This window comes from Mus musculus, chromosome 14 (assembly GCF_000001635.26).
Source record: "Mus musculus strain C57BL/6J chromosome 14, GRCm38.p6 C57BL/6J".
Lineage (NCBI taxonomy): Eukaryota > Metazoa > Chordata > Mammalia > Rodentia > Muridae > Mus > Mus musculus.
The window spans coordinates 60746421-60768047 of NC_000080.6; the positions used below are offsets into that span (position 1 = coordinate 60746421).

The 21627-nt window shown below is 49.0% G+C and overlaps 1 protein-coding gene and 1 long non-coding RNA gene across 12 annotated transcripts in view; one reads left to right on the forward strand and one right to left on the reverse strand.

Moving 5' to 3' along the window:
* Spata13 (spermatogenesis associated 13) overlaps positions 1–18136 on the forward strand; it is a 279389-nt gene extending 261253 nt beyond the window's left edge. For all 11 annotated transcript variants that reach the window (XM_030247763.1, XM_011245026.2, XM_030247762.1 and 8 more), the window contains 8 exons: positions 294–473; positions 1021–1206; positions 3543–3722; positions 5215–5447; positions 7361–7490; positions 9792–10164; positions 13163–13237; positions 14456–18136. In XM_030247763.1, coding sequence (XP_030103623.1) covers positions 294–473; positions 1021–1206; positions 3543–3722; positions 5215–5447; positions 7361–7490; positions 9792–10164; positions 13163–13237; positions 14456–14631 — 1533 coding nt within the window. In that variant the 3' untranslated portion in view covers positions 14632–18136. The remainder of the gene's footprint in view (positions 1–293; positions 474–1020; positions 1207–3542; positions 3723–5214; positions 5448–7360; positions 7491–9791; positions 10165–13162; positions 13238–14455) is intronic.
* Positions 18137–18164: 28 nt separating this feature from the next.
* Gm34997 lies at positions 18165–21623 on the reverse strand. Its single transcript, XR_383477.4, has 3 exons — positions 21524–21623; positions 20211–20269; positions 18165–19560 (listed from the first exon to the last, which is right to left on the reverse strand). It is a non-coding gene; the product is annotated as a predicted gene, 34997 (long non-coding RNA).
* Between the last annotated feature and the right edge of the window lie 4 nt (positions 21624–21627).

Below are 21627 nucleotides of genomic sequence, written 5' to 3' on the forward strand. Positions count from 1 at the left end.
ACCCAGACTAGCCTTGAACTTGTGAGCCCCTGCCTCAAACTCCTCCCACATGGCAGGATGACAGGTGTGTGTTACCACATCCAGCATGTATGCACACCTTTTAAAAGATGACTCGAGTGGCCCTTTAAGAGCAGGTTACAGTCACCTACCTAAGACTGTTTCCCACCGTTGATTTCAGACAACCAGTTTACCTCGGTAGCACAGATTTTTGCAGACAGTGCACTGAGCCCGTGGCTCCTTTCCGTCTGCCCACTTTGCTGGATGCTAAGCATGCTCTTCTGTCTCCATCCCAGCTCATCAGCGATGGCAGCGTGGTCTGTGCAGAAGCACTGTGGGACCATGTGACCATGGACGACCAGGAGCTGGGCTTCAAGGCTGGGGATGTCATCCAAGTTCTGGAAGCTTCTAACAAGGACTGGTGGTGGGGCCGGAATGAAGACAAAGAGGCCTGGTTCCCTGCAAGCTTTGTTAGGGTAAGTGTGGTCCTCTGAGCTGTCCAGGGGATGTTCATGGGCAGGGTATTGCAACAGAGTTTCAGCAGATCTCAGTCTTCACCCAGGTCCAGTTCTTCTGTCATTGTGTTTAATACACATAAGCCAGACCTGTAGGAAATAAGGCTAGTTGGAGTAGATATCTTTTTGGTTTTTTTCTTAAAGATTTATTTATTTTTTGTATATGAGTATACTGTAGCTAGTTGTCTTAAAACACAGCAGAAAAAGGCATCAGATCTCATTACAGATGGTTGTGAACCACCATATGGTTGCTGGGATTTGAACTCAGGACGTCTAGAAAAGCAGACAGTGCTCTTAACCACTGAGCCAGCCCTCCAGCCCCCAAAATCTTAATAATCATAAATAGAAGCCAATAAGCTACTTGGCATTGCTTCTGCCCATGAACACATATTGAGGGCGCTGTGGTTTTATAACTCGGCACAGAGAGAGAGGCCAGGGAAGTCTCTGCCTTGGTCCTGCTACCACTTCCTCTCCCCTAAGCTCCCTGCCTCCTGTGTGTGGCCTGCAGCTTCGAGTCAATCAGGAGGAGCTGCCCGAGAACTGCAGCAGCTCCCATGGGGAAGAGCAGGATGAGGACACCAGCAAAGCCCGCCACAAGCACCCAGAGAGCCAGCAGCAGATGCGGACCAACGTCATCCAGGAGATAATGAACACCGAGCGAGTGTATATCAAGCACCTGAAGGACATCTGCGAGGTCAGTGCCAGTCAAGGGCTGCCACCGCCTCTGACCCAGTGTGTCTGTCTCATCGGATTCTCCGGCAAGATGCTGGGTGATTGCCGCACAGGGGAAAATATGGTCCTACCTGGCGATGTTGCCATGGTCCTTTCAGTGATAGTCGGTAGTCTCTTTACAGTGGGGAGTCGGGGGAAAGACAGTGTGTGACGGTGTAACAATTGCCGGGATTATGGATGCTGGCTACCACGCCCAGCTTGTTATTCAGTAGTCTCATCTGCTTTTGGAGAACCAAACATTAGCAGAAGGGGGCTGAAAGGCTGCTTCCTCCCAAGCTGGTTATCATTTTGTAGATCATGTGAGCTGCGTAGCTCTGGGTGGTGATGGCAGCACTGCTCATTCAGCTGTGAGCACCCAGTGCTAGCGACAGGCTTGTGTCAGGGCAGCCTGTTCTTGCATGGGTGAGCATGGCCTGCTGCTGCTCATCTCTCTGCTCCACAAGTGTGTGGTCTTTAGAGTCAGTTTCTGGCTGAGCATTGAGGAGCACGGACTGTGGACTGCCCCGTTGGTTACCCGGCTCAGCTCAGCTCTTCTCAGCATTATCACCGGGGAACACATCCTCTTAGTTTCTTGTTGCAGGTGAGGGAACTGAGACCTTGACATTTAGAGGATGGGTTGGAAGACAGTGTGTCCCCTAAGCTTAGAATCTGTGTTGTCAAAGTGTGTGTTCTCTAAAAATTCATACAGGAGTAGAGTGGTTTAGGGGCTTGCTGCACATGCATGAGGATGTGAGTTCGGATTCCTAGCATCCACATAAAAGCTGGATGTGGCAGCATATGTCTCTAACTCCAGCACTGGGAGGCAGAGATGGGCAGATCCCATGGCCTCTCTGGTCAACCAATCTATCCAAAACTGTGAGTCCCAGTTGGTGAGACATTCTCTCTCTCTCTCTCTCTCTCTCTCTCTCAGTCTCAGTTGGTGAGACATTCTCTCTCTCTCTCTCTCTCTCTCTCTCTCTCTCTCTCTCTCTCTCTCTCTCTCTCTCTGTCTCTCACACACACACACACACACACACAAAGGTGTAAAGGTGATTAAGATTAAAATCACGCCAGGCATTGGTGGCACACGCCTTTAATCCCAGTTCTTGGGAGGCAGAGGCAGGCGGATTTCTGGGTTTGAGGACAGCCAGGGCTACACAGAGAAACCCTATCTTGAAAAACCAAAAAAAAAAAAAAAAAAAAGATTAAAATCATGTGTACCTGAATGGACACTCTTGTACTACACATACATGTTCACATGTTCCACTGCACATAAGAAGGCAGTGGTTTATCTTTTATTCAGTGGTCAGTTCTGTTTCAGCATACAATGCTAAGAGGTAAATGTACGTGCATGTGTGGCCTTTCCTTCCTATCACTAACTCTCCCAAGCCAGAGCACAGCTCTGGTAGTATGCCTAGGGAAGTAGTCGTTACGTAGGCCTCTTAGTAGGCACAGGTCTCAGATCAAGGATGTACAGACCCCTGGTATATAACGAAAGCAGGTATGACGGAGCCCGTGGCGTGGATGATCTTGGGTCTTTACCGTGATTTAACAAACCAAAGCCACACTAACTCAGGTTATCAGATTTGATAGCAAGCCTTCACACACTAACCTCTTTCATCTCCCTAGCCAAGAAAGTCAGAATCTAGAAAGTGTGGCAATACGGAGCCAGGCATACACATATCTCTAAGCCTGGCAGTGGGTAGGTAGAGATTGGTGGATCCCTGGGGCTGGGCTCTTTGACCAGCCAGCCTCGTCTGCTTGGAGAGTTCCAGACCATTAAAGACTCTGTTTCAAACAAAAAGGACACTACCTGAGGGAGGACACCCAAGGTTGGCTTCTGACTCTCATACAACTACGAACACACATGCACCACACCCCAACACAAACACATGCACACACACTACACGTGGTGGCGTTTGTAAACTCTTCTGTTTGAAACTTACTTCTGGAAACTTGGAGGCTGGCCACATGAAACTCTTCACTTCCATCTTGTTTTGAAAAAATACTTTTTGGTGAATTACAGTTGTAGATGTGTAACTGTCTCATCAGCCTCACAGAGATGAAAATAATTCTCTCTAATTAAAATTCACCCCACCTTGGGAATGGTGCCACACACCTGTCATCTCAGCACACGGGAGTCTACATCAGGAGGTTTGCAAGTTTGAGACCAGCCTGAGCTACATAGTGTGAAACCCTATCCTAAAATTAAACTAAAATTCAGCCCAAGGCTGTGGCGTGGGCCAAAACACAAACAGAAACAACAAACTGTTCAACTGTCTCTAAGCAAATAAAACCGTTTGCTCTTGTCCTTTGCAGGGCTATATCCGACAGTGTCGTAAGCACACGGGAATGTTCACCGTTGCGCAGCTAGCCACTATTTTTGGAAACATTGAAGACATTTACAAATTCCAAAGAAAGTTTCTGAAAGACCTTGAGAAACAGTACAACAAAGAGGAACCTCACTTGAGTGAAATAGGATCCTGCTTTCTTGAGCACGTATGTCACCGTTCTTCCGTTAATCATATCCTGTCAGACAATAGCGTAGAAAGATGTCTCCGCCAAAGACATTCCAGAGGGTGCTGCCTTGCCTCATGCACTGCCATTAGCTAGATAGGAGTTTTCTTCCCATGAGAGTGAAGGATCCGAGGTCGCATGCTCGTGGGTAGATGGCAGCACGATCTCAGAGTTTCTCTGCTGGTGACGTGAGTTACTGGGACTTATTACAAGATTGACTATAATGGACAAGAGAAGATTTTGGAGATCTTATTGCTGTGCTTAGAGGATAGTTCTAGTAGTGCTAACAATGGCAGCAGTATCCCCTCACTTCCTGGGTGCTGGGCCTGGTGGTTTTCTTGAGGCAGGAGACTGGAGCTGGAGGAGTGGATGGACCTTAAAGTGCTGAGCATGGTGGTTCCTTAGAAATGCAGGCAGAATGGGTCCCTAGCTGTCCCGGCATCTTCGAGACACTGAAGACCTGTGCGACTGGAGTAGCCTGGTCCTGTTGGGGAGCAGTTAGGGTGAGGCTTTCAAAATGAGCAAAAGTGGGACAAGAGCAGACAGGTGGATGTCCTCAGACACAGAAGAGTCTTAACTGCTGGTCATCACCGTGGTCAGCCCTGTCGGGTGATGGCCCGTGGACAAGGACAAGGAGGAGACCTGTTAAAAAGGGTATTTTCAAAGGAAGTCTGGCAAGGCTAGTTGTACCAACAAAGAGGAGAGCAGTGATCTGTATGTAGTACTTGTGCATAGAGTTAGCAGGTAGGCTGGGAAATCGCATGCTAGGGAAAGGGGGACTTGTTGGGATGCCCGCTGCATTTACGCTCAGTCAAGCATGCAAAGTGGGATGGGGGAAACGGGAAGGAAGGGCCGTTGTGAGCATGTTGCCCAACAACTGAAGCTGGAGGAAAGACGGTAGCCTTGGATGTAGCCTAGTACCCAGTGACAGGGCTTTCAAAGTGATGTCTGCCCAGTCCTGAGGGAAGGATGGGTGGGCAGAGGAAAGAGTGTAGCTCCAAGCCCAGGAGAGCAGACAGCATGAGAAGGGCAGAGCAGCAGTGTGGCTGCCCCTCAGGATAAGACTCTGAGAGAAGGGACGTGGAGAAGTTGGAGAAGGTGTAACACGTGGAAACTAGCCCCAAGGGTTGTGAGTTAGGCAGTGTGTACCTCCAAGGCAGAGTTTATCAGTGGAGGACGGGGCTGAGGCCATTGAGCCGAGCCTCAGAGCATTGCTTTGCCCTTCTGCTGTACCAGCTGCAGGCTCGGGACTGACTGAGCACAGTGGTAGAATACCCTCTACCCACCCATAAAGAGAGCCCCGTTATCCACTACCCCCAGACCACAAATGATCACCCTTCCCACCAGCCACGAAAGCCGCTGTCAAGCTTGGATTGCCCTTGGGGTCTTGGCCTGTCCCCCTCTTCTCCAGGGGTGTCCCTACGGACAGACGGCTCAGAGCCATTGACTGATGAGGTTGCCTTCCCCCTTCCAGCAAGAGGGCTTCGCCATCTACTCTGAGTACTGCAACAACCACCCAGGCGCCTGTGTGGAGCTGTCCAACCTCATGAAACACAGCAAGTACCGGCACTTCTTCGAGGCCTGCCGCCTGCTCCAGCAGATGATCGACATCGCCCTGGACGGCTTCCTCCTCACGCCTGTGCAGAAGATCTGCAAATACCCGCTGCAGCTGGCTGAGCTGCTCAAGTACACCACACAGGAGCACGGGTAAGTAAGCTAGGGGCCGCCCAGGACCGTGTAGCCAAGCCCCAGACAGCCTGGTGCTCCTGGAACGGCAGGGACAGGTGGTGGTGGTGCTGGTGGTGCTGGTGGTGGTGGTGGTGCTGATGCTGGTGAGGGTGGTGATGGTGGTGCTGGTGGTGGTGCTGGTGTTGATGGTGGTGCTGGTGGTGGTGGTGCTGGTGGTGGTGGTGCTGGTGGTGGTGGTGATAGTGGTGCTGGTGGTGCCGGTGGTGTTGGTGATGGTGGTGCTGGTGGTGATGGTAATGTGGCAGCATTGCTACACTGCCTCTGAGCTTCAGGGAAGTTTCAAGTGTTTATCAGTTTAACAGAGTATGGGAAGTTACTCCATGACTTCCAGACATAGAAAAACAAAAGAGTTCTTTTTTTGTTTGTTTTGGTTTTTCGAGACAGGATTTCTCTGTGTAGCCCTGGCTGTCCTGGAACTCACTCTGTAGACCAGGCTGGCCTTGAACTCAGAGATCTGTCTGCCTCTGCCTCCCAAGTGCTGGGATTAAAGGCGTGAGCTATTACAGCTGGCTTCTTTCTTTTCTCCTTTCCTTCTCCTTTTTCTTTTTCTTTTTCTCTTTCATATTTATTTTTTATATGTAAGTTACACTGTAGCTATCTTCAGACACCCCAGAAGATGGCGTCAGATCTTGTTAAGGATGGTAGTGAGCCACCATGTGGTTGCTAGGATTTGAACTCAGGACCTTTGGAAGAGCAGTCGGTGCTCTTAACCGCTGAGCCATCTCTCCAGCCCCCCTTTTCTTTCTCTTTTTCTTTTTCCTTTTCTTTTTCTCTTTCCTTTCCTTTCCTTTCCTTTCCTTTCCTTTCCTTTCCTTTCCTTTCCTCTCCTTTCCTTTCCTTTCCTTCTTTCCTTCCTGTTTTCCTTCCTTTCTTTCTTTTATAAAACAGAAAAAAAATTCTAGAAAAAAAAAGACAACAACAAAACCCCTTTGATTCTGCCCTTCTTTGGGGACTTTTAGCAAAAAAAAAAAAGCATTGTCCCTTTCCTTTGCTTGGGGCATCCACTTCTGGGGCAGTTGCAGGTCTTGTTTATTTTGCCTCCTGTTCTTCTGCCTCAGAGAATAGTTCTGGGAAGACTTGCTTTGTGGACAAAGCTGCAGACTTCCCAGGACTGGAGCGCCCCTGTGTTTGGCTCACTGCCTCTGCTCTCAAGGCTGTTGAGGCTCTAACTCAGTCCACCAGGGTCCCTGCTGTGTCATCACGTGAGCTAAGTGCTCCAGCCTGTTGACTGAATGGCTGGTCTACACATCCCCAGATTACTTCCACTGAACAAAACCTGAGCGTAACATTTTCTTACACAGGCCACGCGTGGTCTTAGCCTCTGTGTAAATCTCGATTTTGATTTCAGGGTTTTCCATATTTGACAGTTTTAGAGGCATGAGCTGGGCTCTGCTGGAAGACCTTCAGACTGTATTGCTCATGGTCTTTTATGTCCCTCCCTAAACAAGTAAAAGATGAGACTTGATGTGGATAATTACTTTCGAAAGGGCTAGTGGTTCTTAAGCAGCTTTATATAGCAGAAGTGGTTGTGTTGAAATCAAAGCAGAGATCAAGAACAGATCTCGGTACTAATGAGAATAATTCACAGTTGCTATGACTAACACTTGGTTTCTGTGACATTTACTTTCATTCATGGTGATTTCTGGGAAATGAATGGCAACATTCTTATTCCAAAAGAATTGTGAATCGCGTTCCCCCTCGGCTCACTTAACCTGTGTAGACTGTAGTCTATTCACGGGAACAATGGTTCTTACTCAGTGCCTCGTCTAGACCATTAGCATACAAACCAGGGACTGAGCTCATTATTTTGTCAGCCCTCATGTGTGAACTTCATGTCTTTCAATTAAAATGAACTTTCCATTTTTTTGCAGCGATTACAACAATATAAAGGCAGCCTATGAAGCCATGAAGAACGTGGCCTGCTTGATCAATGAACGCAAGCGCAAGCTGGAGAGCATCGACAAGATCGCCCGCTGGCAGGTGTCCATCGTAGGCTGGGAGGTGAGAGGCACTCACACATGCGCAGTGAGGCTTGCCGCTCCTGCATTTGCACCCAGTGACAGGATACGTTAGCCTCCTGTGATTGGCACTGTATGTTCTGGCTTTCATGGAGTATTGCCTTGTGCACTTGGAGGGATTTTGATGAGCCTGAAAGACAACTACCTTAATGATATACAATGTCTACAAAAAAATTAAGTCAGAGTAGGAGGTGAGGTAGCTCAGAGGGTAAAGGTGCCAAACCTAGAGATGTGAGTTTATTCCCCAGGTCCCAATGGTAAAAAGAGAGAATTCGACTCTGAGAGCTGTCCTCCAGCCTCCACACGAGCAGTATGACCCACGCATGCCTGTACACATACATGTACGCACACACATTAAATAACTAAAAGTAACTTTTAAAAGAAACAAGGTCACTAATACAGTGCTTAGTGTCTGGTCCTCTGACACGGAGAGCCAGCTCCCACACAGTCATAGAACACAGTCATAGGAGCATGGGGGACTCGAGTCATGGTGACATATTAGGATCCCAAATGATCCAAGCAAATTATCTTTTGTCTGTAAGTTGAGGAGGAAAATATTACTTCTTAGGCTATTTGATCATTATGTAATAGTACAGGTAATCCTATCTGATAGTGATGGGCCAATGGATATACTTACCCTTATTTGCGTATCCATCGAGCGCTCACGCACACACGCGTGTACACACATACACACACACACACACACACACACACACACACACACACACACAGAATATGTAGTGCTCTAACTTACTCACTGCTAGTTACATTTATGAACTCAGTGAATTCTTTCAATGCTCTTTAAAAGGTGTAAGTACCTCCTCCAGGCCCAGGAGTCTAGACGGTCACCTCTGCACTGCGGTCACCTGCACTGCGGTCACCTGCACTGCACTAGCAGCTCAGAACAAGCTGGTACCTTTCAGGTTGTTGCTGAACCAGATAAGGGTCACTGCATCTACCAACTGGTCAGAACTGGCTTTCACAGACAGAAGGCACTGGGTGAGAAGGCAGGAATAGGGCTGAAGTCACTGAGAACAGGGTGAGCTAAAGAGAAATGCTTTTTCCCAGGAGCCCTGAGCATCCCTCCGACATCGCTGTCTGATCCCTTGTTGTTGTTTTTTTAAGTGAAGAATCTGGGGCACAAAATTGCTGTAGGAAAGGAAATAGAAGAAATATTTTGGAGCCAAGCACTTCGGCCTGCAAAGCATTCTGTGTATTATTGGGATTAAAGGAAAATGAAAATTTTATAAATGGAGGCCAGCTTCATACCAGCTTGGTTAGGGTGATGTCAGTGTCCATCCACCCTAGGTATTATAAAGGGGTGATTGCTTTCCCACCTTAGAGTCTGACATTTAGGGACCATCTCATCAGAATTTACTAAGTTCTTGCTGGCAGCCTGGCGTTTTGTTTGCAGGACCCTAAGCTACCTATACCAGCAGGTAGGTAAACGCCTGACATACCCATAATAGTAATGCTCTGTCCCTGTGTGGCAAAACCTCTGAGTCTCCCTTATTGTCATGAAGTCAAGTCTTTATCAGCTCCCACTCCAGAAAATGTCTGCATTCCATTGTTTGTTTGTTTTTTAAAGATTTATTTATTTTATGTATATGAGTACACTGTAGCTGTCTTCAGACACACCAGAAGAGGGCATCAGATCCCATTACAGATGGTTGTGAGCCACCATGTGGTTGCTGGGAATTGACCTCAGGATCTGTGGAAGAGCAGTCAGCACTCTTAACCACTGAGCCATCTCTCCGACCCCATTGTTTGTTTATTTATATTTTATGTGCAGGATGTCAGATTCCCTGGAACTGGAGTTGAAGATAGTTGTGAGCTGCCATGTGGTTGCTGGGAATTGAACTCAGGACCTCTGGAAGAATAACCAGTGCTCTTAACCACTGAGCCATCTCTCTAGTCCCCAGCATTCTATTATTTTAACATGAGTTTTTAGATCAGGGAGACACTTTGAGAAGGTCACTAGATGTCCTTCTCCGACCTCCACACACATCACCCTGCCAGAAAGAAATGTACCCATGCACATATGCACCATACATAAATCCATAGAGCTAGGAAATGAAGAGTAGAAAAGACATGGCAAGGAACCTGTGAAGTCGAGGTCTGAGCAGCCTCGGAGGCCCTACCTAGATGTGTGGAGGGCAGCAATGCCTGGTCTTAGGAAACTGGATGGAATATTCTAAAAGGCTGCATCAAAGTCCCCTTCTGTATCTCTGTTGTTGGAAACAATCTGGTTTGGAAGACTCACCGGTTACTTGCATTCCCTTAGGGCCTGGACATTCTAGACCGAAGCTCTGAGTTGATTCATTCCGGAGAGCTGACCAAAATCACCAGGCAGGGCAAGAGCCAGCAACGCATCTTCTTCCTTTTCGACCACCAGCTGGTGTCCTGCAAGAAGGACCTGCTGCGCAGGGACATGCTATACTACAAGGGCCGCATGGACATGGACGAGGTAGAGCTTGTGGACGTGGAGGATGGGCGGGACAAAGACTGGAGCCTCAGCCTGCGGAATGCCTTCAAGCTGGTCAGCAAAGCCACGGACGAGGTCCATCTGTTCTGCGCCAGAAAGCAAGAAGACAAGGCCAGGTGGCTGCAGGCCTATGCGGACGAGAGGCGGCGGGTGCAGGAGGACCAGCAGATGGGTGAGTCCCCTCAGCCCCCTCCTCCACTGGCCTTCTCTTCCCAGATACTCCCTCAAGGGCTGAATCTGTAGATGGCACTGCAGGCATGTGCTCTGTGTAATATTAGCAGAGATGGCCCATACAGCCCAAGAATGTGTTTTTTGCCCTTATTCACACTTTACAGATGAGGCACTCCTTCAGCTTGATGTGGTCCTAGGGACTGACTACATAATGGTAGCACACACACACACACACACACACACACACACACACACACACACGCCCTCACCCAACCAGTAGAAATATCCGATGATTCTCTTTATTTCTTCACTTATCTATTTATTTATTTTAAATATATAAGATGCATTTATTTTACGTATCAGACACACCAGAAGAGGGCATCAGATCCCATTACAAATGGTTGTGAGCCATCATGTGGTTGCTGGGATTTGAACTCAGGACCTTTGGCAGAACAGTCAGTGCTCTTAACCACTGGGCCATCTCTCTAGCCCCACTTATGTATTTATTTATGCTGCATATGAGTATGCATGTTCTTGGTAGGGTGATAGGTGTGGAGGTCAGAGAAAGGCATCTAGTGGCCTACCTGTTCTCTCACCCTCTGCCTTTTCCACTTGTAAAGGGTCTCACTGAACCCAGAGCTAGGCTGGGAGCCAGCAAGCCCTAGCCATCCTCCTGTCTCAATCCCACACAGCATTGGGGTTACAGGTACACACATGAGCACACCAGCCTGTTACGTGAGCACTGGGAATTTTAACTCAGGACTTCACACTTGTAGCGCATGCACACCTTCCCACTCCTGAGAGGCCATCTTCCTAGCCCAGAGTTGTCAGACAGTTGTGTTGGTTTCCCTTTCATCAGCACTGTTGCAAAACACTCTACCTTCCCCTCACTGTCTGGTCAGTTCAGACCCAGTTCCTCCTGTGCTTTCCCGATCGTGGCAACCACAGAGCCTGTACCATGTGCCAGAGTGAGCTCGCGCTTCTCGGGTTCAGTAGCGTCCTTGGACAGGTAGACCATCTAGAGTCCCAAGATCAAAATCTCTGAACATCAATGAGGAAAACTTCACACCTGGCATCATGGGAGGGACCCAGTCAAAATGCAGATGCCCTAAAAGTGTATAGTTTGGAATCACTTTCAGGCTGTGTATAAATAAGATAAAGTATCTATGAAACATAACTGAATCCTGTGTTTAGACTTTGGTCTCATCCCCAAGATACCTTATGTGCTGTGTATGTGAAAATATTAGGAAATCTAAAGAGTGGCATGTGCTGGCCCCACACATTTCAGATAAGGGGAACTTAGCCTGTATTTTGGTTTGTCATCCCAACTTCCGCTGGCCTTTTTTTAATTGCATGATCTTGTGAGAAGGAAGGTGCCGTGTGGCATTCACCAGTGCAGCACTCACAGTTTCTGTGCCCACGCTCCGTAGCCACCCACACAGATTGGGAACGTGAACATGCACTTCCAGATGTGAGCTTCGGTGCCCAGAGACCAGGGGTGCACAGGGGTCTCATGGGTGAGAAACGCCTGAGTTGCCCAGATCTCAAGGACCATGTGTCTGGTCAAGTATCACCCACTACTACAGAGCCCAAGGGGCTTTAAGGGTGGTTTCTATGTCTCCTGTTCCAAGCCACCAGCTTAAGATATGGCCTTAGATTCTGCAGTTGGCTGTAGAAAGTGTCCTGGGGTCCTGTGTTGAACTCCATTGGCCTATCTTGCCATTAAAAGTAAGAATTTCTTCAGAAACTACCAGAGCAGAGACTAGTGTGACAGCACACAACGGCCAGCCTCACAGACGGGATCTGCCACTCTGGGTAGCTGCCCTTTAGACCCAAGGAAATCTGGACACACACACCCCCCTGCAGTCGCCATGCATTGGCTGCTGACCATCAGACCCTGTTGCAATAAGGCATGCCACGAAATCCTTCTAGAAGTGTGCAGGTAATTACTGAAACGTGAAGTGATGGGGTCACCAGTTCCCAGTTAACTGAGTCACTCTGCACTGTCTGGTGTGGCTATAAGCACCCGAGTCAGAATGTTTGCACTTCTTCCCCTGAGGGTTCATGACAATCACAGAAGAGTCCTGAACACTCAGCTCTGTTCTTCCTCTTGTGCCTGTCCTTTGCCTCATGGGCTCCTGTTGCAGAGTACCAGTGAGGTCAGGTCTTCATGCTTTCTCTGGAGCCACACACCAGTCTCTGTGTCTGGGTATGGGGTGGGAAGGAGACCCTTGCCAGTCAGGCAGTCATTAAATATGTCACTGCATAAAGGCAGGACATCAGAATTAACCAAAGTAGAGTAGATCCAAGACAAAGACGAGGGTCAATAGAAGCTGCAGAGGTAGATATGACTCAGCTTTGCCACATTGGAGCCTGGCTCCTCACCTCCCACTTGTGTCCCACCTCTTACCTCAGGAGAAGCAGCCACCTCAGCCACTGTGGTTGCTCCTCTGCCGTCTTGCCTCCCTCCAAAGCCAGTCTGTCCTCTCCCCCGGTACAGCTTACCTCACCAGGCCAATACCTAGTTGGCCTACCATATGTTGACAGCATTGCTGTCCACTGCACAGCCAGGGTGCAGAGTCCCAGTCTGAGGCTTCAGGCAAGTAGAATCTCAGCCCACAGAGCTCTTGGCACGTGTGAGCAGCAGCCCCAAGCCTCTTTGCCTTGGGCCGTCTTCCCAGAGCGTCATGCTTTAGACCTGCAGTTAGGGTGACTCCCATGTGGACATTGACCTGGCAGTGTCTGGTCTTGAGACACTAAGGGTCTGTGTGTCACGACAATTGTACCTCATATCACTCTCTAAAATACCTGAGCTCAGAGGTCATCGTGAGGCACCCGGTGACTTCTGGCACCCTTCCTTTTCCTCGCCTCGCAGGGCTCTTTACTTCAGTCTGTCAGTCTGTAGAGAATGCCTCCGCACTGGTGCGTGGTGTACACAGTTTGTTCTGAAAATGTTTTCCCGGGTTCTGAACGTAGACCGCATCTGTTTCCAAATCCAGGTATGGAAATCCCAGAAAATCAGAAGAAACTCGCCATGTTGAACGCTCAGAAGGCAGGACATGGGAAATCTAAAGGTAAGGTTGGCGGAAGCTTCGCCTGCCTCTATGCATCCCGTGATGACCTGGAGTCTGTCTCACAGAGCCTTTTTGCAGCTCTGCGTGGAGAGGAAAAGCCAGACTGCTTAAGGAACAAATGCACAGGCAGGTGGAGAGTCTTCTTCAGGTTTGGATTCAGGTGCCTGAACTATCTCAGTAGCAGTAAAGGCCTTCAGGGCTCCCAGTCTTGCCAGTGCCTTCTGCTCCTCATGGCCCTAGAGGATGAGTCTCACTGGGTATCCACTGAGCCACCAGTCAAGTAAACCCCTGCAACTTTGATTTGAGGAAGAATCTCTTAACACCAAACTGTTTGCCAGCTACAAATGAGTGCAGTGCATTCCAGTGAGGTGAGGTCTCAGCTAGAGGGGACTGCACTGCATTCCAGTGAGGTGAGGTCTCAGCTAGAGGGGACTGCACTGCATTCCAGTGAGGTGAGGTCTCAGCTAGAGGGGACTGCACTGCATTCCAGTGAGGTGAGGTCTCAGCTAGAGGGGACTGCACTGCATTCCAGTGAGGTGAGGTCTCAGTGAGGTGAGGTGAGGTCCCTTAGATAAGGAGACTGGACTGCATTTCAGTGAGGTGAGGTCCTAACATTCAGAGCACCGGTAGATAAGAAGACCCTGGGCTTCTCCTAGAGCACTCCCCCACTCTTGTACATACTAGAATCACTTAGCAGTGACATAGAAGACTTCATGACTGGGCCACACCACGGTCCTAGTGCTCACACTCAGTGCTCTCCCCAGGGTAGGTAATGCCAGTGAATGCTACCTCATTCATTCTTGCTACTCCCATAGTAGAGATTAGTGAGCTGGGGCACAGAGAAATCAAAGAATTCCCCTCAAATACTCATGGTCAGTAAGTGTGGAGTGGCATTCGCACCAAGGGAGTGTTGGCTCCGGGCCTTGGTTCAAAATGTGTTACTGCTTCCAGTCCACACCAGAAAGCCCAGTTCTGAGTCTTTACTGATCTCTCTTGTGGTGGAAGTTGACCTGCTCCATCCCCTCGGCTTCCTTCTTCAGAGGTTTTGGGTAGGCTTCATGAGGTAACCCTTGCTGGTCCTGCACAGGGTATCTGAATTCTCATTTTGTAGGGCAGTTATTAGATGTCCTCTTGATTCCTTGGAATTAGCTAATAAGTACTTTAGTCCCAATGTGGCTTCCTAGTGACTGGTCTGTTCTTCTGTCCTTCCTGAGTTAGGCTACAACAGCTGTCCCGTGGCCCCACCCCACCAGAGCCTGCCGCCCCTTCACCAGCGCCACATCACTGTGCCCACCAGCATCCCGCAGCAGCAGGTCTTTGCCTTGGCTGAGCCCAAGAGGAAGCCATCGATATTCTGGCACACTTTCCACAAACTCACCCCCTTCCGGAAATGAGCCTTACCCAGGGCGTGCCTCTGAGGTACTGTGGGGAGGAAGACCAGCTTTGTCACTTCAGCGTGATGTCCGGGGATGGCTTCTTGCTCAGTGCTGAACACTTCATTTGGGGATCGATGAAGGGGAGAAGAAGTTGGACTCAGCTTTGACCTTGAAAGGCCCCAGCACCCTTGTCGAAGGAAGGAACCATGAAGCACTGTTCTGTCCCACACTGGAAGCCACACTCTCCGGTGGCCATGATATAAGGACCAGGGCTTCTCTGTATGGAGACTGCTGACTCAGTTTCCCACTGACGGTCACACTCCTCCAGTTCCGAACAGTATCAGGAGCCTTTCAGTTCCTCAGGAGCAACTACATTGAGGACAGCTTCTGTGTTTGATCTTAAAGGAGACTCATTGACAGGAGTTGGTAGGATGTTGGCAGCCATGGGATGACCTGGGTCTGGTCAGGCCCTGAAGAGACCATGAAGGAACTAGAGCCAATGGAGCAGGTGCCCATAGTTCTCCAAGGTGTCACAGATGCCAAGCTAGAGTGTAGGTCTCATCCTGCAAGGTTCCTTACTCTCAAGAGAATCGGGAGGCACCTGCTGCCCTGGCAGTGCCGGGGATGATAGCATCCTCAGGGCAGTGCCACTTTCCAGACAGGTGGGAAGGCTGCTGCCACCTGACTTGTCCCTTCAAACAGCGGTCACGCCTTGCTCACCCCTCACAACCTAAGAACCTGCCATCCGCAGAAGTACGGGTGATGTGAAACGTGTAACTTTGATAATGTGACACTGCATCTTCAGCGGCCCTTTGTATCACTGGTGGGATGAAGAAGGCACATCCACAGAGAAAACCAGGGCAAAACCATCCTGCTTCCTGGGGAAATGGACACGCCTCTGTCACGTGACCCTGAAACAGTAGTAAATCGAGAATGGTCTTGATGGCTCCTTAGCTCTGAGAGAGCTGACTCTTAATGAGGGCCACAGGAGCTGACACCCACAGAGAGCAACCTTTCTCTGTTGACACTGTGTTTGTTAGTTGATGAAAATGCCTTTTAACTCGACCTAAGGGAGACTGGTTCTGCATTTGAATCTGCACAGCGGGCTGGCCAGGAGGGGTCCTGCCGTGTGGCTAGTGTGTTCCTTTGGACGTGATCTTGTATGCGGGTTTTGTGCAAGGTTCTCGCCTCTCATCAGCTCTCGCTTGAGGATAAGCAAGTCCGCAGTGTCAGAGATGAAGGTATTGGTCCGTCAGCACAGTTCACCGTGTCTCCACATCTATGCCTGAAACAAGTCACATCACAGCTAATAACCTTGACCCTGGGCCTGGGATCAACCTCAACCCTGCTGTGCACCTTGGCATGGTCACTTATAGGCAGCACTGCTGAGGACTGTAGTCAGTGCCCCCCATCCCCCGCAGGTGTGTCTGTGTGCTATGAAGTGGTTCAGGTGTACAGAGCATGCGCCGTGTGTGTGTGTGTGTGTGTGTGTGTGTGTGTGTGTGTGTGTGTGTAAGAGGGTGGCAGGGAGGGAGACGGAGGCCTCAACTTCACTGCATTTATATAACTGACAGGTTTGGTTGGTTGGTTGGTTTCTTGTTTGTTTTCTAATAGAATGTCAGGATATATTTTTAGAAACCATACTTTGGGTACTTTTCTGTGCTCCAGTGTGTGTGTGCAGCAATTCTCACAGTTGTATTGTTAATATGAAAATTGCTTTAAAGAAGTGAATAGTCTTTGGTCCTGTTCATTTTCACTGCGGATTCCTCTTGAGTCAGACCCGCTGCAGGCTCCATTTGCTGTTACAGCTGACGACAGTGAAGAAGGCTATGTTTGTGACCGGTCCTAATAGAATTCCCAGCTGCCCTAACTTCCAGTTCCCACCACCTCCACAGAGCCCCCTAACAATCCCGGATATCAGGACGTGTTTATATTGAGTCACATTCAAGACCTGGGCTGGCCCCGGGTGATTTTATACAGCCTGAGAAGTGCTTGATCAAATAAAGTCTGACCCAGGTGACTTACTTGGGATTTCTGGGTGATTTTGAAAACTAATGTGTTTTTAAAAGATGTAATAGCCTTTGACTTTGTAAAACTCTGTATGTCAGTATGCATTTTATTACCAAATACAGAATGTGGAGGACCTTTAGTAGTTTTTATTTTCAGTTCGCCAAACTTCCTTTTTGATGTAAGGCATGTGCTCTACTTTGGAAGGAAATAGAAACAACAAAGAACCTCCTGCCCAGACGGCTCACGAACATCCCCTCCCTCTCCCTCAATGGGCCAAATAATATTGGTGATTTAAAATGTTGATGAATTCATTTGTTCTATTTTTAGCGTATTTTTAGCATTCCAGAATTTGCCAGCTCTGTTCACGTGATAGAGAAGGCCTCCCTGGCTTAGATTGTACCTATAACGTGTAGGCGTCGTGTGGTAGGTAAAAAGTGATCACAACACTTGAAGGTGTAGAGAAAGAAAGAACATTCCAGCAGCTGATTGGGCTTGTGTGAGCGTTTGATGCCGGCCCCTAGCTCCTGTCACCTGCTCTGGTCTTCCTTGCCTCTCGCGCGTGGTAGATCCACCCCTGCAGGTGAGAGCCACCACCGCCACTGTTTCTAACTACTGTGCCTTTTACTGTCCAATCTATTGAAGACTGATTCCTCATCCTGCGTCGCTGTTATTACATGCAAAGCATAAAGTGTATTTAATTTGAAACCTGGTTCAAAGCGCAAGTCTTTTTTTTTTTTTTTTTAAGCACCAGCGCTCCAGCATTGTGTGCTTGTGGGGATCTGTAACTGGATTGCTGATGTTTCTCAGGACAAATTAGTCCTTTTTTCCAGCCAGAGTTTCCTGGAGCCAGGGCATGGTTTCTGCATTACGGCTTCATCACAGATAGGAAAAGCAGAAGTGTCCTCAGGCCAGTGCCAAGAAATATAAGTCAGTGCCTTTCAGCTGACAGGCAGGATGCTGGGCACATTGTGCCCACAGATTGTTCCTTCTCAGGACCCGGGGAAAGGGGCGCTTGAAAGATTTAGGACAAAGTAAGTGGAAACCTCTAGCCAGTCTTAGAGAGGGGAAAGAAACATCAGCTTATATAATGTATGTAAATTTGCTAAGCCACCCCATGTACCTACCACATTATTGCCTTTACTGTTCTCCTGGGCATTGCCAATTGTATTTAGAAAGTACTTTGAGCCAATTCTATAATTTAATTGGTCCTCTTTTGGGGTACATATTGGTGCCCACTGTGCATGACTTGCCGATCTTGGCTATGCTTTTGATGATAACAAATCCAGGCTGCGGTGCTGTGGTCTGTAAGAGTCAAGCTGCTGAGCTGGTGGGCTGCCTTTGACCCTGAAATAGGACCCGCGTGCTAGACGTGCATCTTGGCTGAATGAAGGGTTTATTGGTTTTTAGTGTCTTTTTGTTCTTAAAAAAATACTGTTATTTGATTTCTTGTAAATGCTGTGAATCTCTATTTGTCATTTTGTATTTGTATATTAAAATTAATTTGCCAAGCTGGTTCTAGTGATGCATCTCCATAGTAAAAGAAGATAGACACATTATACAGAAAGCGGCCGGCTGGGGCAGGCACAAAGCCCTGGGTTTGATTGTCAGCACTGCATAAAACTGGGTGTGATAGCACATACCTCTAATTCCAGCGCTTGGGAGGTGGAAGGAGGAGGTTTTCTCTGGCTTCGATAAGGGGTTCAAGGTCAACCTAAGCCATATGAGACTCTGTCTCAAGAAAACACTTTTAAAAGGCAGCAGATGCTGGAATTTACAGATCCTTTCTTGCCTTGAGCTTGGTGCTTCTTCCTAAAGACTCATTCCTGATGGGTGGGAGGGAATCACTGGGAGTTGTTGGAGAAAGGCTCTTGAGGGGAGGTGGAGAGGGGCCATTAGAGTAGTCTATGAGTCAGAGAGGACAAGGGACAGTTTGGATGGGTTTTGTTAGCCTCTTCTGCGTTTGCAGATGTAACCAGGAACTGCCCCACCTCTTACCCTCAAGGCCAAGCAGGCCCTCTTGACCGGGGCTGAGTGACAGCCCAGCCCTGGAAGGCTAAATCCCTTGCAGTTTTCCATGAGTGATAGAGCATGGGTGACCAGGTCTCTATGCCTCTGAGTGGTCAGAGCTGCTGGCGAGGCTCTTCCCTGGGAGGTCAGCCTGCAGCCATGGCCTCCCTCACCCAGGGGGTGGGGTGAATAGGAATTTCCTCCTCTCATTAGCAAGCTCAGAAAAACCCAGTAAACAAGCCATTGTTTGTGGTGACTAATCAGAGCATGGTTCCTCTGGGTGGCCAAAGCTGCCTCTTGCTTTCTGGTGTTTAATCCCAGCATAATCTGTCCACTTGCTCCCTCCTCCATGGGGTCCACTGACAAAGAGTGACAATGACAGCCCTGGGGACTGAAGGGGTGGCCCAGGGTGGCACCATGCACAGAAGGGAACATAGGGGGAAGAACGTTATTCTAGAAGAGTTGGGAAGTGAAACAAGCATGTATAGTTGTCTACTGCATGCACAGGAGAGACCATGTCCCTTTGGAGGAATGTGGCCAGACAAACCCAATGATGTTCTTGTATCAGTAGCACCAGAGATGTGAGGAGGTAGGCATAGGACAGCTCCTAGAATGGAGTCTTCAACTTAAATATCCAGGCCCAGACTCAACTCCTAAGGGTTCTGTGGAGAAGCACATAGGGCTTACCTAGAGAGGTGCAGTGCCTCTGCTGGGTCAGAGCTGAGACCATACAGTGCCTGTGCAGCTGGACTTTAAGCAAATGACCAGGACCTTGTGACACTGATGGCATTTGGCATTCCCCAATGTGGCTGAAGAGCTCAAGGCCAGCTGTAGCCAGTATTGCCTACGTAGGTTGTGAAGAGAAGTTTCAAATCCGAGGCAGAGGGTTGCCCAGGATGTCAAGCAGGCTGCACAGTGATCCCAGCAGACCTTGGGGAAGGAAGGGGACACTGGTGACCAAGTCCTCCTCTTATGAATAGGAGTATCATAAACTGAGGCAGAAGAGTAGTGTAAACAATGCACCAACAGGCTTGGTTCCTGCTAACTCGGGAGAGAGGGCAGGACTAGGAATACAGCTAGAGAGGATTCCCCACGGCCAGGGGAGCAGAAGGGCCTGTGGCAGCCTGAAGCTGAGTGACCACAGAGGTCCCTCTAGCAACCAACTGCACTACCTACACATGAAGGGACTTGGCTGTAGCAGTCAGACCTAAAGAAGCTAAACCGTGCTCAGTGGATGCAACCCAGTATAATGGATGCTGCCAAACCCAGTCCCACCTCCTCTTGGGTACATTGTTGGGGCTGTCTGTGGGCTGAGGAATGAATGTGGGGTGTGGTTAGCTCTGCCAAGGTGAGACTTCCCGGTACCTGCATACCCCATCCCCAGATGGCCACTGAGGGTGAGCTCCTGCCCTTCAGAACAGAACAGTATCCTTATGCTCTTGAAACCGCTGCACGTTTGCCTGACCGTTAAGACACTTGTCAGGAGAAGCTACAGAGCCTCCGAGTGCTCCTCGGTGGGCTGAAGGTCAGGGAAAGGATAGACAGAGTCCTCATCTGCTCCATGCCTGGTCTAAACTCACAGATAACGAAGCTGGTAACTTGCCGCATCCTCTGCACCAAAAGCTGAAGTCCGGGGTTCCTGGAAGAGAAGAGTAATTGTCAGGTCCGAAAGGAACCTCGGTTTCCCAAAAAAGCTGTGGGTAACCCCGAGATGGCAGCGTTTGCTCAGCTACATTTGCTCAGCTCAGGCTGAACTATAGACAGAGCAGTGTTCCTCAGGAACCCATGAAAGGGGCTTCTATCTGGTGGAAAGGGCCCCGTCCCTCAGCATGTATTTGTGGTTGTGTATCCTTCAGTTCCACTCCGCATGTACCTGACACATTTCAAGACCCACACTCGCTAGCATCCTGTCCTCACCTCCTCTAAGTTCTCAGGCTGATCTAGTTCCCTCCCTCAGCTGCTTGTCCTCGTAGAGCCCTACTTCTCTAGTGCTGGGCCATGGGCTTCTTTTTCTCGCTGCTCTAGGCTCTTAAGATGCCTCTGGCTATTCTCCTTTCACACCTGTAGTAGAAACCTTTCTAGCTAGGGAGCCATTTCAGTGGATTATTCACTGCACCCCCACTTACAGCAGTGACCATGAGCAGAGACTCAAACAGACTTCCTGGGTTTCTTCTCTCTGTGTAGCTTGTCCAGGAATTTGCTCTGCAGACCAGGCTAGCCTCAAAGTCACAGAGGTCTACCTACCTCTGCTTCCAGAGTGCTGGAATTTATTTATTTATTTACTTACTTACTTACTTATAGCTGGACTGAACCCAGGGTCTTGTGCTTACTAGACAGGTGCTCTACCACCGACCTAAATACCCAAACTGGAGAAGATAACTTTATTTTACTGTTTGGTATATTTAAAGGACAGAGCAGGGTCACTGGGAGCGTCAGGCCTTATCGAGAGCTTTAGGAGTCACAAGGGTGCTCAGAGCTGCTTCATGAACCATCCTACCCCCCATAGCATAGCAGAAGGCCTTTTCCTCCCGACTGGAAGTGCCCTGCAGTATTCTGCACAGACGTGAATGCCAATGGGAGGGTTAACTGAATCCAAGGTTGCTCTTAAATGTAGTTTTATCCTTAATGAGAGTCCCAGGCAACAGTGACTGTAATCATTAAAAGTTCTAAGTAAACAAAGGGAATTCTGCTGCTCTGTGCTGCAAAGACCGCAGGTTACAGTCACGGTCCTCCTCGTTGTTACATTTACGCCCGTTTCCTCACCCCTGATGGACTCAAGGCCGAGGAGAGGGCTGTTCACAATAAGGAAAGAAGCCTGTAGTGGGGACCTCTTCTCCCACATTCCACCTGCTGGCACAAAGGACAGAGAAGAAAAGGACAAAGTTGTCCATACCTGGGCTGCTGTGAAGGGAGGCTACTGGACCCTAGTGTCGCTGTGATTTTTTTTCCTGAAGCTAATCCAAGACATCTTGTGCCTCCCTCCGTCCCCTCCCCTTC